General features: G+C 43.1%; 1 protein-coding gene across 6 annotated transcripts in view; it reads left to right on the forward strand.

Moving 5' to 3' along the window:
* AK8 (adenylate kinase 8) overlaps positions 1-15,466 on the forward strand; it is a 160,628-nt gene that overhangs the window by 88,308 nt on the left and 56,854 nt on the right. For all 6 annotated transcript variants that reach the window (XM_031934095.1, XM_031934093.1, XM_023189000.2 and 3 more), the window contains one exon: positions 1,515-1,656. In XM_031934095.1, the coding sequence (XP_031789955.1) occupies positions 1,515-1,656 (142 nt within the window). The remainder of the gene's footprint in view (positions 1-1,514; positions 1,657-15,466) is intronic.

The raw sequence follows: 15,466 nt of genomic DNA on the forward strand, positions 1-15,466 counted from the left end.
TCCTCAGAGCACTGGGGGGCCACCGCAGGTGTGAAGCAGGGGAAGGGGTGGGATTCGCTGAAGTGACTTCTCATTCATGCTAGTTAGCCAGATGTTCTCGTGAAAGCAAAACCCTTTTCTGCTCTTTCCTGGGGACTGGGGAAGAAAGGATGAAGGACTTGAGAGAGAACACATTCAGGGAAATGCAGATCGCTTAGAATTAGGTTTATGGTTTTTTGGTGACAAGGGCAGTAACCCAGCAAGTCCCGGCCACAGGGGAAAACGGCCGGTAGTGATTTTTCTGCATCTCTTCCTTCCGTGTTCACCTGGCTGTCAGCCTGGGGGGCCCTTTGGAAGGTTTCAAATGTGTGCTTCAGGCCCTCTTGCCAGACCCGTGGGCAGTCGGTAGGAGGGTAACCAGACAGCTTCCAGAGAAACCACCAAACTCACTGCCACCACAACCCTAGGAACCAGTTCCAGTCGGGGCCACAGTCATAGCAAACAATGGTAATATTTACCAAGTATTTCTGGAAAAATGAGTGCAAATTGCAGGAAACGCAGTGCAAATTGCTAGAACGCAGTACATTAGCAACATAGGACATTTAATGAGTCTGGGAAGAGAGGTATGAATTTCAGGAAAATGTCAATTGCCGCAATGTAAACAAGAGGCTTCTCAATATCTCATTCTCCATAGGACTTTATTTCAGTCTTTGGTTATAACTAGTTCTGTGATTCTTGGGAGAGACTTCATTCTAAGCATCAAGGAGGGGAAAATTGGAGAATTTGGGGAAAGAGAGGAGTGGAGGTTGCTAGTGCATCACAGACAAGCAGAGAGCTTTGGGGGCACTGGCATGATCCCATTTGAGGAAAACTGAAACTGCAGCTGGGGCTGGTGTGCTTCCAGGAAAAGTGTTTGCTGTAAAAACCGGGCCCATAGTGGGTGCTGTGGTCTGAGTGTGTCCTCCCCAAATTCATATGCTAAAATGTAATCCCCAAGACAATGGTTTAGGTGGGACCTTTGGGAGGTGGTGAGGTCACAGGGCGGGGCCCTTGTGGATGGGATTAGTGCTCGTGTAAGGGAGACCCAGAGAGACTCCTCACCTCTTCCACCAGGTGAGGATGAAGCAAGAAGACACCACCTGTGAACCAGAAAATAGGCCCTTTCCAGGCGCTGAATCTGACTTGATCTTAGACTTCCCCGGCACCCAGTTTATGGGATTGTGCTGTAGCAGCCCAAACGGACTAAGACAGGGGGACAGCTGCTCACATCTCACTGGGTTGCAGGTGGGGATGGTGTCTTGTCCAGGAAAGGGAAAGACTGAGGTCAAGGTCAGCCAGCGCATTTCCTGTCTCACGCAGCCCTGTTGCTGGGGACCGAGGAGGGACCTGGGAAATAGGCACTGATAGCCTTGTCCAAGTGGCTCCACCTAGACCCACTTCTTCAGCAGCTCAGTCTATGGTCAAGTAAGGTCAGGAAGCCCAGGACCCATGGGCTACAGGCCAGCAGGGTGCTCACTTGTCCCCCTTCTCTGCAGTTCCTGACGGCCTCCTCATGAAAGTGCTGAGCCAGCGTCTGGACCAGCAGGACTGCATCCAGAAAGGCTGGGTGCTGCACGGCGTCCCGCGGGACCTGGACCAGGCACACCTGCTGAAGAGCCTGGGCTACAATCCCAACAGGTGAGTGGCCTCAGCCAAGCCCACAGCCCTGGCCAAGCCCCTGGGCACCCCCCCTCCAGGGCTCAGCTGAAGGGGTCCAGGTTACACAAGCCTTCACGTGTTCCTGAAGTGGAATGTCTCCTGCTCACCCCCATTCCCACTCACCCCATCTGCCCGGTGGACTAGGAGTCAGGCTTGGGTTCAAATACTGGCTTTCACTCTCCTTGCTGGACCCTCATCTGTAAAACAGTAATAAATATCAGTCTTGCCTTCTTTGGGAAATTGTTATACAAATCAACTGATGTTTTCTTTTACTATTTTTACGGTTTCATTTTTACATTTAAATCTTTGATGCAACTGATATTTATTTTGATGTGAGTAGGCAGTATGAATCGCCTTTTTTTTTTTTTCCCAAATGGTTAACCATTTGTTCGGACTGTTGACTATCATTGGATGTTCTGTCTTCCCTCTACTAGCTTGAACTTGAGAGCTCATCACAATTATATATATTGTGGAGAGCAATGAAGCCCACCCAAGTGAAAGCAAAGGCTATTTAGTCTGAGCTTGCAATAGCAAGGGGTCAGCCACCATTGCTTGGCGTTTTGGCAGAGACTCACAGACAGGCAGCAGAGGTGACAGCATTCTAGTGGAAGCTGGGAAAGGCTTCGGTTCTACTGTGCCCCAATTGGAGGCTGTTGGCTTGGGGAAGCTGGGTGGGCTAACTAGAGGTGGGGCCTCCTATGTGACGGGTTAAGGGAACATATTTGGCTTTCTCTGGTTGGTCCTACCTTGCAAATGGTGGCAAAAATGAGGGAAGCTCTCAATTCCTGATCAAGTCCTGGCCCTTTGGGGCTGATTGCTGCAGAGATTGTGGTCTGACTCCCTGGGCAGGTTGCCGCAGGTTGTGGGTTCCAGTTCTGTTTTTACATATGGTCTGACCATCATCAAACTGTGTGTTTAGTCTCTCAATATACTGGGCCTGTGTCTGAAGTTTCTCTTGTCTGAGTGTCTACTTCTGCAGTGGTACCACTCTGTTTAACTGCTTTACTTTTGTCATATATTATATTTCAAGAGTCAGTGCAGGACAAGGCCCTCTCATTAATCTTTATTGTCTATTTTATATATTTATTATTCCAACTGAACACTATAATGATTTTATCATGTGCAAAAAGAAACTGCCATTGAAATTTTAGCTGGAATTGCCTTAGATTTTCAAATTGATCTGTGATATGATTTGGCTCTGGGTTCCCACCCAAATCTCGTCTTGAACTATAATCCCCACATGTTAAGGACGGACCTGGTGGGAGGTGTTTGGATCATGGGGGCGGTTTCCCCCATGCTGTTCTCTTGATAGTGAATGAGTTCTCATGAGATCTGATGGTTTTAAAGTGTGGCACCTCCCCATTTGTTTTCTCTCTCCTGCTGCCATGTAAGATGTGCCTTGCTTCCCCTTTACCTTCTGCCATGACTGTAAGTTTCCTGAGGCCTCCCCAGCCATGTGGAACTGTGAATCAGTTAAACCTCTTTCCTTTATAAATTACCTAATCTCAAGTAGTTCTTTATGGCAGTGTGAAATGGACTAATATAACCCGTTACAGTTTGACATGGCTATATCCTGTCTTTGCTTCTAGTGAAAATATCAACACTTCCTTGGGTCTCGCATTTTTTATTTTATTTCTAGGTATATTATCTCTTGTTCTTCTTATTGATAATATAGTAAGATCTTTTCATTCTGTATTTTCTAAGTGGGGTTTTCAAGAGTGTAGAAAAGACATTGATTTTGGCTTACTTATTTTATACTCCAGCCACCTTCTCAAACCCTCCTACTGTTTTGGATAGTTTTTCAGTTGATTCTCTTGGGTTTTTCAGGTAGATGATCATGTCATCTACAAATACTCATCCTTTTGCCTCTTCCTTTTCAATATTTATACTTTTCATTTTACTCTTGTTGGGCAGTACTTTCAGAACAGGGTGTCATGATCGACAGGGTGGTTTTTCCTGACCATAAGGGCTGTCCTGGTACTGCTGACATTGAGGTGCTACTGGCTTTTGGTTTGAAGTGCATACAATTCGTATGAAGTTAAAGTATAGCTCCGTGATTCAAAATCTTTGTTACTGTTGAATTTTATCAAGAGCTTTTCAGCGTCCTTTAAAATTGTTTTTTCTCTTTTTGACATATTGATATTATTAATTATATTAATAATAGTAAGCCAATCTTTTGTTCCTATAATAACTGGTTTGGTCATGGCATATTGTTCTTTCATGGTATATTATTCTACTGCTTGTGGCACATAGAATTTTGACCCTTATGACCTTTACCCCGCTGCTGTCATGCCTCTGAATGTATATTATATGACAAAAGGGACTTTTCATATACACTTAAGATTACTAATCAGTTGCCCTTAAAATAGAAAGGTCAACCTGGACTATCTGGGTGGGCCCAGAATAACATGAACCCTTAAAAGCAGAGTTCCCTCCCGACTGAGGGCAGAAGAGGAAGTCAGAGAGATTTCTAAGCATGACATAGCATTGGTGGCTCAAAGATGGAGGCCATGGAAAATGTGAGAAGAAATGAATTCGACCAACAAACAGTGAGCCCCAGGTGAGAACTACAGCTCTGGCTGATACCTTGACCTAAGTCCAGTTAGACTCATACCAGATTCCTGACCTACAGAAACTGTGAGATAATACATTTGATTATCTTCTTTTCTTTTCTTTTCTCTTTTCTTTTCTTTTCTTTCTTTCTTTCTTTCTTTCTTTCTTTCTTTCTTTCTTTCTTTCTTTCTTTCTTTCTTTCTTTCCTTCCTTCCTTCCTTCCTTCCTTCCTTCCTTTCTTCTTTCCTTCCTTCCTTCCTTCCTTCCTTCCTTCCTTCCTTCCTTCCTTCCTTCCTTCCTTCCTTTTTTGACGAGTATCACTCTGTCACCCAGGCTGGGGTGCAGTGGCATGATCTCTGTTCACTGCAACCTCTGCCTCCCAGGTTCAAGCGATTCTCCTGCCTCCTCCTCCTGAGTAGCTGGGATTACAAGTGTGTGCCACCATGCATGGCTAATTTTTGTATTTTTATTAGAGACAGGTTTCACCATGTTGGCCAGGCTGGTCTTGAACTCCTGACCTCAGGTGGTCCACCTGCGTCAGCCTCCCAAAGCACTGAGATTACAGGCGTGAGCCACCACACCTAGCCAAATATGAGTATCTTTTTTTTTTTTTTGAGATGGAGTCCCGCCCTGTCTCCCAGGCTGGAGTGCAGTGGTACGATCTTGGCTCACTGCAAGCTCTGCCTCCCAGGTTCACGCCATTCTCCTGCCTCAGCCTCCTGAGTAGCTGGGACTACAGGCACCCACCACCATGCCCAGCTAATTTTTTGTGATTTTAGTAGAGATGGAATTTCACCATGTTAGCCAGGATGGTCTTGATCTCCTGACCTTGTGATCTGCCCACCTTGGCCTCCCAAAGTTCTGGGATTACAGGTGTGAGCCACCGCACCCAGCCCAAATTTGAGTATCTTTAAGCAGCTAAGTTTGTCATAACATGATAATGGCAGCACAAGGAAATCAACATGCTGTTGGATTGTATTGGCTACATTTTTATTTAGTTTTTTTGCATTAATATGCATATATAGGATGGATTAGAATTTTTCCACATTCTTGTGCTTTGTTAGGCTTTAGTATCAGTAATGTGAAAGTTTCATAGATTTTCTTTCTTTCTCCATATCTGAGAGAGTTTTTAAAACTCCAGCAGTAACTGTTTTTAGGATCTGGCACTTATGGGGCAGAGGTAGCTTGTTAACAATTTGATTGATTTTGTTCATGGTGTTTGGTCAATTCAGATTTCTCTCTTTTCTTGTGGAATTGATCTCTTCCTAGAAAATCATCCCTTTCCCTATCTTTAAATATATTAACATAATTTGAATATCTTATGCCATTAATTTTTATTGTGTTTCCTACAGTTTTTGCCTTATGTGTTTTGGTGCTATGTTATTTAGTGCATAAAGGTTTCTGTCAGCTATGTGTTCGTTGTGAAATGTATTCTTGATGAAAGTGACCGTCAGTGACAGACAGCTAATTATCTACCCCAACATTTGGTCTAACTTTTCTCCTCAATAACAAAAGATCAATTTTCCGAAGAGTACATTGGTGTCTGAAAATAAAAGATCCCACTTTCCAGTCTTCTTTACAGCTATATGGAGCCACAACACTAAATTCTGGCCAATGAGATATAAGCATACAGTTGTGTGGTTTTTCCAGGAAACCTGCTTTAAGGCATCTAACTCAGCTGGAAGGTGTTAGCTTTTGTTGTTGTTTTGCCTTTCCTTTCTTTTTGATTTTCCTGAAGTTAATAATCATCTCGCTTTTTCACTTGTCTAGTTTTCTTTGTATCTATTAGTAAATTATTTCCACATCTCATAATAGCCTTTCAGAACAATTTCCCACAAAGTCCATCATATTGTGTAATCTATCAGTTTCAGATTGTTTTTTCTTCTTGGTCACTCCCATTCCTCTCCTGTTTGGACTGGTTTTTTTCTAGGCTTACTGCATAGTTGATCATCAAGGGTTTTTCTTTACTATAATCAGAGGAATTCCCCTTGGCTTTCTTTTGAGTTGGAGTCTCTGTTTCCTAAGTCACACATCTTCATTTTATATACCCCCTTGATTTGACAAAGCATAACCTGTAGTTGCTTCTTAAGTTAAAAAGATGGTTTAAAAGCAGTAGGCTGTTATATCGGCAACACATGTGTTCTAAATTGAAGAAGTCACCGTTTATGCCTGTACACAACAATCATTTTGGGATTATCATTCACTACTACACTGAAGATTCTCTTTACCCCTCTCCCATGTTAGATATTTTATTTCTATATCACATGGCTTCCTTTTTCTTGGTTTACTACCTTGTTTTGGTTGAACACATCTATCAGTAACTTCCTGAGAAACAGTGTATGGGAGGTAAATTTTGAGGGGCCCTACTATTCTATCTGAAAGTGTCTATTCTATCTTCATACTTGTTGGATAGATTGACTGGGTGAGAAATTATAGGCTGGAAATGATTTTCCCGTTGAATTTTGAATCTCCGGTGTTACTAAGAGGTCCAATGCTGATCTGATCCTGATCCTTTATATGTGACTTTTTTCTTTCTGTGGAAGTTTGTAGGCTCTTTCCTTTGTCTCCAGGGTTCTGAAATTTCACAGTGAAATTTCATTATATCCTCGGTATAGGTCAGATTTACTCCGCTGTACCAGAAATTAATCTTGAAACCTGTGTCCTTCAGTCCTGGGACATTTTCTTGAATTATTTTGTTAATGATTTTTTCCCCTTTTTTCTATTCTCTCTGTAACTCCTGTTATTTGGGCATTGGATCTTCAGGACTGGCCTTCTAAATGTTGTAAAAATATCTTTTTTCCCTTGTATTTTGTGTGTATGTGTGTGTGTGTGTGATCAGCTACTGCTTTTTGTTTTGTTTGGCTCTACTTTCTAGGAGATTTCCTCAACTCTCTCTTCCAACATTTTTATTGAATTCTAATTTCTGCTCTTGGGTTTGTTTATTTCTGTAATATTCAAGAGCTTTTTGTTTTCTGAATATTCCTTTTATAGTTTCTTGATCTTGTTTTGTGGATTTTTTATCTCTTAAAAATGTTAATAACATATTTGATTTTGTTGGGAGGATGGGGATATAGGCTTTTTTCCTCTTCTTTTCTGCATAATCAGTTTCTATAGAATTTTTGTTTGTCTTGGTCTTATTCTTTCTCAGCAGAGTCTTTTTTTACCCTTAGATGTTGGATTACCCTTGGTTGTTTGCTCATGTCTAAGAATGGGAGACTGAAAAGGCGATTTGGAAGCTCTGAGTGCATGGATAGAGCCCACAGGCTTAGTCTTCACTGTAGGGTGATATCATTGGGGTGATAAAATTGGGCCATTTGTGCAGAACCCTCCCACCAAGTGTCAACATCTTTAGGTCTTTTCCTCTGGGCTGCTCAGATTCCCCAGAGAGGACTCATGCAGTCTCCTGCTGGAGGGTTAAAGGCCTTCTGCCAGGACCCCCTCTGGGGGTCCAGGGGAGAAGCAGGACAGTGGGAAGGGCAGGGGAGGGGTCTCACATACTGCATGCAGTTTGCATACTTTTACCTAATTCCCTTGTGTTTGCCATAGACTCAGGTTCTCAGCTGTGCTTGGCATTCTTCAGCCCAAAGAGCCTGTATTTTATCCTCTCTAGAGAATAAATGTTTCATTTCTTCCCAAGTGGAGGAGAGACATTCACTCAACTGGGTGGAGTGAGGAAAGGATCTGGGACTCACTCTCTTCTCAAACAAATTTCAACGAAGCCCCCTTATTTTAGCCACCAGCTCCCAGGTGGCACCTGTGCATGAGCCTTTTGAGGATTTTCTGGGGAAGATGAGGTTGATTCTCAGTTTTCCTATTACCGATTTAGGATTTGGCTTTCTGAGGCCGCCTCAGCTCGTTGCCTGTGGTCCAAGTCTGCTTTCCAGCATCGAAAAAGGAAAGTCCTTTGTCTGACTGCCTTCCTCTTCCCTGTTCTTTCTGTGCTTGTGGGTTAGTTTTTCAAAGTGCCTTTCCTGTCATTTTTCTGTGGGATTTGGGGAAGAAACAAAATCTGGTGCGGTTTTCAAAAAGCCATTTTTATCTGGAATCGAAGCTGTGATTTCTTTGTTACATTTGCATGTTCCTAAGTTTTACTTTCAGCTATTTTGCTTCTCTTATTTTTTGTTGATGACACTACTAAAAAGCTATGTGGAAGCTCTGGTTGCATGGGTGGAGCCCGTAGACGTAGTCTTCACTGTGGACAGAATGAATTTGGGTTTGATATTTTTTCTTCAATCTGAATGTCTTTTTCCTTGAATAGTTGAGTCTATCCCACTTATTTTTGCTTTTCTTACTTTATTTTGTGCTTCATTATGGTTTCCTTTGTTTTCCATCTTTTCTTTATGGGATGTGTTTTGAGTTTTGTTCTTGTTATTGTTAGCTTCTTACCTGCCCCACTTCCATTAATTTAGGAGATATCTGTTTGTAGTTCTAATAGTCTCTTCAACATGACTTGATTAAACCTTATTTCTCAGTTTGTTGATTTTGAAATGCAGCAGAATATCTTGACCCCTTCATATGAAAGCTGTCGGCTGGGCGTGGTGGCTCATGCCTTTGGGAGGCCGAGGTGGGTGGATCACAAGGTCCAGAGTTCAAGACCAGCCTGGACAATATGGTGAAACCCCGTCTCTACTGAAAATACAAAAATTAGCTGGGCATGGTGGCGGGCGCCTGTAGTCCCAGCTACTCAGGAGGCTGAGGCAGGGAACTGCTTGAACCCAGGAGGCAGAGGTTACAGTGAGCCGAGATTGTGCCACTGCACTCCAGCCTGTGCGACAGAGCAAGACTCTGTCTCAAAAAACAAAAACAAAAACAAAACAAACAAACAAACAAAAAAACGATGTCAAGAAAGGATCCCACGGCCGGGCACGGTGGCTCAAGCCTGTAATCCCAGCACTTTGGGAGGCTGAGGCGGGCGGATCACAGGGTCAGGAGATCAAGACCATCCTGGCTAACACGGTGAAACCCTGTCTCTACTAAAAATACAAGAAAATTAGCCGGGCGTGGTGGCGGGCGCCTGTAGTCCCAGCTATTCAGGAGGCTGAGGCAGGAGAATGGCGTGAACCCGGCGGGGCGGAGCTTGCAGTGAGCTGAGATCGCGCCACTGCACTCCAGCCTGGGGCACAGAGCAAGACTCTGTCTCAAAAAAAAAAAAAAGGATCCCACATGTACTGCCTCCTCATCCCCCTTCTCCAGCCATTCTCCATTTTGGGGGAGCCAGGGACAGATATATCCTGAAATTTTTCTGTGCCAGTCTATTATACACAGATTATTGTTTTTAATCAGTATTGATTAAACTTTTCTTTCTAGAAATATAACAATTCTGTTTTTAACTATAATTGCTATACTTATAAAGTTTTTATTCTCTCTAAAACTGGATTTAGATTTCAACACCAGCTGTTTATATATTTCAACATCTTCATTTATTAATTTTGATTTTGCCTTTCATTTGAATGGATTATGTCTCTGAGTCATTTTCAGCAAGGGTACATAGATACCAAACTTCCTGAATTCTTGAATATTTGAGAATGTCTCTCCGTTATTTTTACTTGTAAACAACATCTGGCAAAGAATTCTTTGATCATATTTCTTTCTTTCTCCCCTCAAACTCCTCCCCGGCCCTCCGTGTTCCAAATCCCTTCTACATAGACTCTGACATGTTGCCAGATGTCTGTCTTGTCCGTCCGTCCTTCCTTCCTTCCTTCCTTCCTTCCTTCCTTCCTTCCTTCCTTCCTTCCCTCCCTCCCTCCCTCCCTCCATTCTTCCTTTCTTCCTTCCTTCCTTCCCTCCCTCCCTCCCTCCCTCCCTCCCTTCCTTCCTTTCTTTCTTTGTTTCTGTCTGTCTGTCTGTCTCACTCTGTTACCCAGGCTGGAGTGGCACAATCTCAGCTCACTGCAACCTTCCCCTCCTGGCTTCAAGTGATTCTCCTGCCTCTGCCTCCTGAGTAGCTGGGATTACAGATGTGTGCCACCATGCACAGCTAATTTTTGTATTTTTAGTAGAGACAGGGTTTCACCATGTTGACCAGGCTGGTCTTGAACTCCTGACCTCAGGTGATACACCCGCCTCAACCTCCCAAAGTGCTGGGATTACAGGCATGAGCCACCGCGCCTGGCCTATACATGTGTTTCTTTTGCCTGGGTGTTCATGAGATCTCTCTGTCTCTCTCTGCCTGTCTGTGTTCCCTACCCACTTCTCTTTAAGTTCACTTACAATCACTAGGCCATAGCTCAGTCTTGGGTCTCCTTATTACTTTTCTCTGGACATTAGGAACCCTTTCACTTACGGTGTTTCAGGAGAGTTTTCTTCTAGTGGATATATTAATATTTTTCAGGTTCATTTGCTTGGTTTTCTTCTTCAGTAAGACCAATTATGTGTGTGTAAGATATTTGTCATCAGCTTTTCATAATTTGGATTTTCTGCTGGTGGCTTTTATCTTACTCTTTGGGTATTATTTTCTTGACTCTGACCTTCATGGTAACTGATTGTTCTCTGCTGTGTTTGTTTATTGCTGCTTTTCATTTGATTTTTTGTTTCCATAATGCTTTTACTTTTCCCTTAGGTATTTTTCCTTCATTTTGTCAGCTTTCTTTGTATCTCCTTTTAAAAAATCTCATCATCTTTTCTTTCATTTCCTGTATCATGGAGCCCATTCACTTTAAATTATTTAGAACATTCTGGTAAGGTTTTATCTAAAATGTTCTTATATTTCCTGGAGTAATTTGTTTTCTAATGGCTATTCATTGTCTCTCTCTCTCTCTTTTTTTTTTTTTTTTTTTAACTTTTATGCCCCTTTCCTTCCATTTTTTGGCAGCACCTGTAACTGGGTCCCAAGATGGATATATTTTGCAAATCCTTTACCTTTGAATAGGCTGGTTGTTTGTCTAACAATATTAGTTGGCATATTAGTTACCTATATTGCCATAATAAATTACCACAAACTTAGTGGCTTAAAACAACACAAATTTATTGTCTTCAAATTCTGTAGTGCTAAAAATCATGGCACTGTCAGGGCTGCATTCCTTCCTGGAGGCTCTAGGGCAGAATCCGTTTCCTCGCCTCTTCCACCTTCTAGAGGCTGCCCACACTCCTTGGCTCACGGCCCCTCCCACCATCTTCAGAGGCCATAGTGCAACTCCAACCCTTCCTCTGTACTCTTGTCTCCCTGAGACCAGAGCCGGGAAAGGGTCTTAGATTTTAAGGAGCTATGTGATTAGATTGGGCCCACCCAGACAACCTGAGATAATCTTACCATATCAACACAGTCCTTAACTGAATCCAGTTTGCAAAGTTTCTTGTTCCTTGTACGATAACCTATTCACAGAATCTGGGAATTAGGAGGTGAACATCTTGGAGTTGGGGGCAGGCATTATTCTGCCTTTCCCACAGTTAGAATCTCCTCAACTCTGAATTATATCCCTAGAGTTTGGGCTACAGAGCTTCCCATTGGAAGACTGAAACCTCTGTTTAGGCCCAGGGCAGCAGGGATCTGACAGTCTTAACCTAAGCATCCTGTTTTACTACCATCATTCCTGTGAAATTCCAGGGACCAAGTACCCAAAGGCTAAGTGTCCACCCTCTGTTCTTCCTAACATAGTTAATGCCACAGACATGGTTAATGTCACAGCACCAGCTGCATGGCTGCTGCTGCTTTTTTTTTTTTTTTTTTTTTTTGAGATGGAATTTTGCTCTTGTTGCCCAGGCTGGAGTGCAATGGCACAATCTTGGCTCACTGCAACCTCCGCCTTCCAGATTCAAGTGATTCTCCTGCCTCAGCCTCCCAAGTAGCTGGGGTTACAGGCGCGTGCCACCACGCCCAGCTAATTTTGTATTTTTAGTAGAGACGGGGTTTCACCATCTGACATTGGTCAGGCTGGTGTCCAACTCCTGACCTCAAGTGATCCACCCGCCTTGGGCTCCCAAAGTGCTGGGATTATAGGCGTGAGTCACATAGCTTCTTTGTGAGCTCATCAGCTACCTGAGGATGAAAGGCACTGGGGAAAATGCACAACAATCACTTTAAAGAAGGCAGGGGCAGGGTGTCATTAACAGGTCAGGGGAGAGAATCTAGTGTTGGCTTTCTGAAGCCTGAAGGGAAAAAGGACTGTTTTACTTACCAAGCCCAAGCACCAGTACTACAGGACCAACACAGGGGAGGGCACAGTGCTCAAAAGCACACAAGGAGGAATAGTCAAGAACCATTTGATTTAGGGCAGGGGTGCAAGGAAACCCTCCTCCGTTCACCACGGAGTGAAAATCACGTTCTAAAGATTAAGTAAATAATGCCAATTTAATTTATTTGACCCTAGGGCGAAGGACAGGTAGGAAGAAAAAATCTTTATTTACAATGTAGATTTAATCATATGCTGCTGTTAATCATCCTTTTGTAGTCATTGAGGGTGCATTTTCCTTCCTCCTTTCTCATCTCTGTCCCTTCCGTTTCCAGCACCTTAGCTTTCAATTAAACATTTTTATGATTAACTCAGAAAGTAATTTTAGCCATAAACCTTCAAGTTCAGATACAGGCTAAGAAAGAGAAATATTCTAAAATGAATCCACCTAGCACCGGGATGACTATCAGGACTGTAATTCTGGTTTGGCTGTGATGCCAATTATAAAACACTCTAGCTGTGGTATTGCTGTTTTTGACACCAGGAGGAAATCTTGACAGAATTATAGCCTAGAAATCAATCTGGGAATACGATACAGAAATCTATAATTCAGATATGAAAACAATCTACAAAGGCTCTTTTTTTAAGGAAGGGTCGATGAAATTAGATTAAAATAAATTTACATATATATCAATTTTATTATTAAAATATATTCACACTAGTAAATAGAGTTATTGGGGAAGGGTAAGCTACTCCGCGTATTGGACACAAAAATAGACCTCTTTGGCTTATCAGAAAACAAAGTTATTGTCTCCTTGTCAAATATAAATCTCTTCTTAGAGCTAATAAATGGATAGTGTTCAAATGCAATGTTTTGTCTGACTCCTACCTCATAAACCCGTGGCACATAATACTAAATTATATTCCACTGAGCAGTATCAATCTCTTGATTCCAACATCATACAGTAAGGGAAACAAACCAAGTAATTGATCTGTCGAAAAGAAAGAGAAAAAGTTATTTGAGAACAAATAAAATGGGCTATAAAGTTTGTTAAAACGTAATAATAATAGTAAAAAAAAAAAAAAAAAAAAAAAAGGATGAAAGAGAGAAGAAAGAAACAAAGAAAGAACTGTGTTCATGGCTGCATCCAGAAACCTGCCCTCTGCCTGGCTGTAAAATAATTCATTTCATGCGGCAAGTTTGTAGCACAGGATTTTCTTTTAAAATTAATGCTTACTACAGAGAAAGAGTATAGGATTCTGATTGATGTTGGGAAGTTTGCCGTGTATGAAACCCACTGTTTTTTTGCATCCTCTTTTTCCCCCCTGTGCTGCAAGCAGGGAGGGGGCAGGGCAAGCTGTGACCTTAACCCTCCCCCACAAGGTCTTGGTCATGCTATCTCAGAAATCCCTGGAAAAAGGTGTAAAAGGAGGGACCTAAATGAGTCAGTGGCAATGAAATTCAGCAAAATGGTAGCAGGGAGTTGTAATCTTGGTGGTGTTTTCTGGAGTATCTTTTTCTCTATTCATTGGACTACATTTTAGGACTCTCAGGAAACCACCCAAGAATGATATTTCTGATTAACTCATTTGGGTGCCAGGTCATTTTGTGCAAACCGGAAACTGCTCTATAGGTTCCTTTGAGGATGTGGTGGTTTCTGAATTTTTATGTATTATTGTTGTTTAAATAAGATGGGTATGTGTGTCCCGCATCCAGAGGGGCCCACAGAGGTTCAGTTGTCCCCCGAAAGGCAGTGACAGGTCTCTTCTCATTGCACATGGCTCCCCATTGGTGCCGGGTTTGTAGTTGTCGTTGTTGGCTTTTGCTAAACAGACCATCCACACAGAGACATTTCCTCCAGAAAGCCGGAGAGAACAGAGCTGCCGAGGGGAGGGAGGCTGCCAGACACCCACCGCCAGGCACAAGGGGCTGACACTTCCGCACCCCGTGCAGCCTGCCGGGGCCAAGCCTGTCCCCTCGAGTCTGGAAGCTTTCTTTTTCGATTACCAAGGGCAAAACTGCTATGGCTTTGCACAGGGCATCTCTGCTCTGCCTTTCTCGACTTCCTGTCTGCCTTTCTCTTTCTCCTTCTTCATCTTTCAGTTCATTCTCCTTTTTTCTCTGACTGCCATGAAGCAGCCCCTCCCACTTTGTTCCCAGATCACATCCATTGAGGACACTTCTTTCCTTACCTTCCTCCTTCTCTCTCCTGCCCCCTCCTGCTTCATAATCATCATTATCTTAACAACAAGAGTAATAATGATGATATCTGGTCTTTACTGAGTGCTAATTATGCAGTTGTTTCCTATGTGATTCCGTCCATTCAACAGCCCAGTAAAGGAGGTTTGCTCAGGTGAAAGGCTGCCGGCTTTAGAGAAGCCATGTCCTTGCCCCAGGCCACACAGCCAGGTAAGATCCATGGAAGGGGCCAGCCCTGAACCCAGCTCTTTGCTCTGAACTGTTACATTCTATCCTTTATGCAATGGGATTGCATTTATCCCTCCCTGTTGGCTAGCTGGTTTGAAGAAGACACATTTAACCTCAATTTCCTTATCTGTTAAATGGAGCAATAATCTCTACTCTTTTAACCTCACAGCACTGCTGCTCTGGAGAGTGGATGGAGGATGTGTGCATGTGGTTGATAGCTTGAAAGAGCTGTACGGATACTGTGGATGCTATGACCTGCCCTGCATGTGAGTGCCCAGAGCACCTCCTGTCAGGGCCGACTCTCATTCACATGTGTAGGAGAGAGTTTGTCTTCTCGCCTGTTCTCACATAACAAATTACACGCTAAGCCACGCATGGTGGTGCACACCTGTAGTTCCAGCAACTTGGGAGGCCAAGGTAGGAGGATTGCCAGAGCCCAGGAATCAGAGGCTGCAGTGAGCTATGATCATGCCCCTGCATCGCAGCCTGGGTGAGAGAAGGAGACCTTGTCTCTCTGAAAATACATACATACATACATACATACAGCACACACAGCCCCCGAATAGGATGCTACAGATTCGTCTATATGTTAAGAAGTGTAAACACATTTACTCTGACTCTTCCCCATGTGATGTTGGATTCCTCCTCAATACGAAGAGTCTAAGATGGCAAATATTGAAGGGATGATCCTCAAAGAGTA

The sequence above is a fragment of the Piliocolobus tephrosceles genome, chromosome 14 (genome assembly GCF_002776525.5).
Source record: "Piliocolobus tephrosceles isolate RC106 chromosome 14, ASM277652v3, whole genome shotgun sequence".
Classification (NCBI taxonomy): domain Eukaryota; kingdom Metazoa; phylum Chordata; class Mammalia; order Primates; family Cercopithecidae; genus Piliocolobus; species Piliocolobus tephrosceles.